We start from the raw sequence: 468 nt of genomic DNA, 5'->3' as shown, positions 1-468 counted from the left end.
TTCCTCAATAACTGAAAACTTTTCAGAACATTCTTGACTGGGGGGGGGGGGGGGATAAAATACATTTCCACCTTCAACAATAATCTTGAAATACCATTCTCATGCAGGAATGTCGTGGCCTGATTCAACTCTGCCGAGTCTCTGAAGGGCCTATGTCCCCTGGCTGACATTTCCTGAGTGACGAGTGCCTGGTACTTGTCTGCAGGCAGCACGGGGTCTCTGCCCTGGACTCGTCTCTCAAGGGCTAACACTCCAACCACATCCTCCAGGGCCAGATAGGAGGCTGGGATGCGCTGCTCCAGGAGACGCTCTTTGCTCCCTGAAGACGAAAGAATTAAGGTTATATTACAAAGAAAGGTGATCGAGTGAATATGAATAAGTCTTAGTTATGTAATAAGCACATATTATAAAACTGAGCAGGTATAATATTCTAGAGATAATGAGACCAAGTCATGGAAAAATCTATAT

The 468-nt window shown here is 45.1% G+C and overlaps 1 protein-coding gene across 10 annotated transcripts in view; it reads right to left on the bottom strand.

The window, feature by feature from the left end:
* LOC119588069 (leucine-rich repeat serine/threonine-protein kinase 1-like) overlaps window positions 1-468 on the bottom strand; it is a 34,372-nt gene that overhangs the window by 14,798 nt on the left and 19,106 nt on the right. For all 10 annotated transcript variants that reach the window (XM_037936766.1, XM_037936764.1, XM_037936767.1 and 7 more), the window contains exon 24: window positions 95-319. In XM_037936766.1, coding sequence (XP_037792694.1) covers window positions 95-319 — 225 coding nt within the window. The remainder of the gene's footprint in view (window positions 1-94; window positions 320-468) is intronic.

Source organism: Penaeus monodon, chromosome 23 (genome assembly GCF_015228065.2).
Source record: "Penaeus monodon isolate SGIC_2016 chromosome 23, NSTDA_Pmon_1, whole genome shotgun sequence".
Taxonomy (NCBI): Eukaryota; Metazoa; Arthropoda; class Malacostraca; order Decapoda; family Penaeidae; genus Penaeus; species Penaeus monodon.
This window is presented reverse-complemented; position numbering and strand designations above follow the sequence as displayed.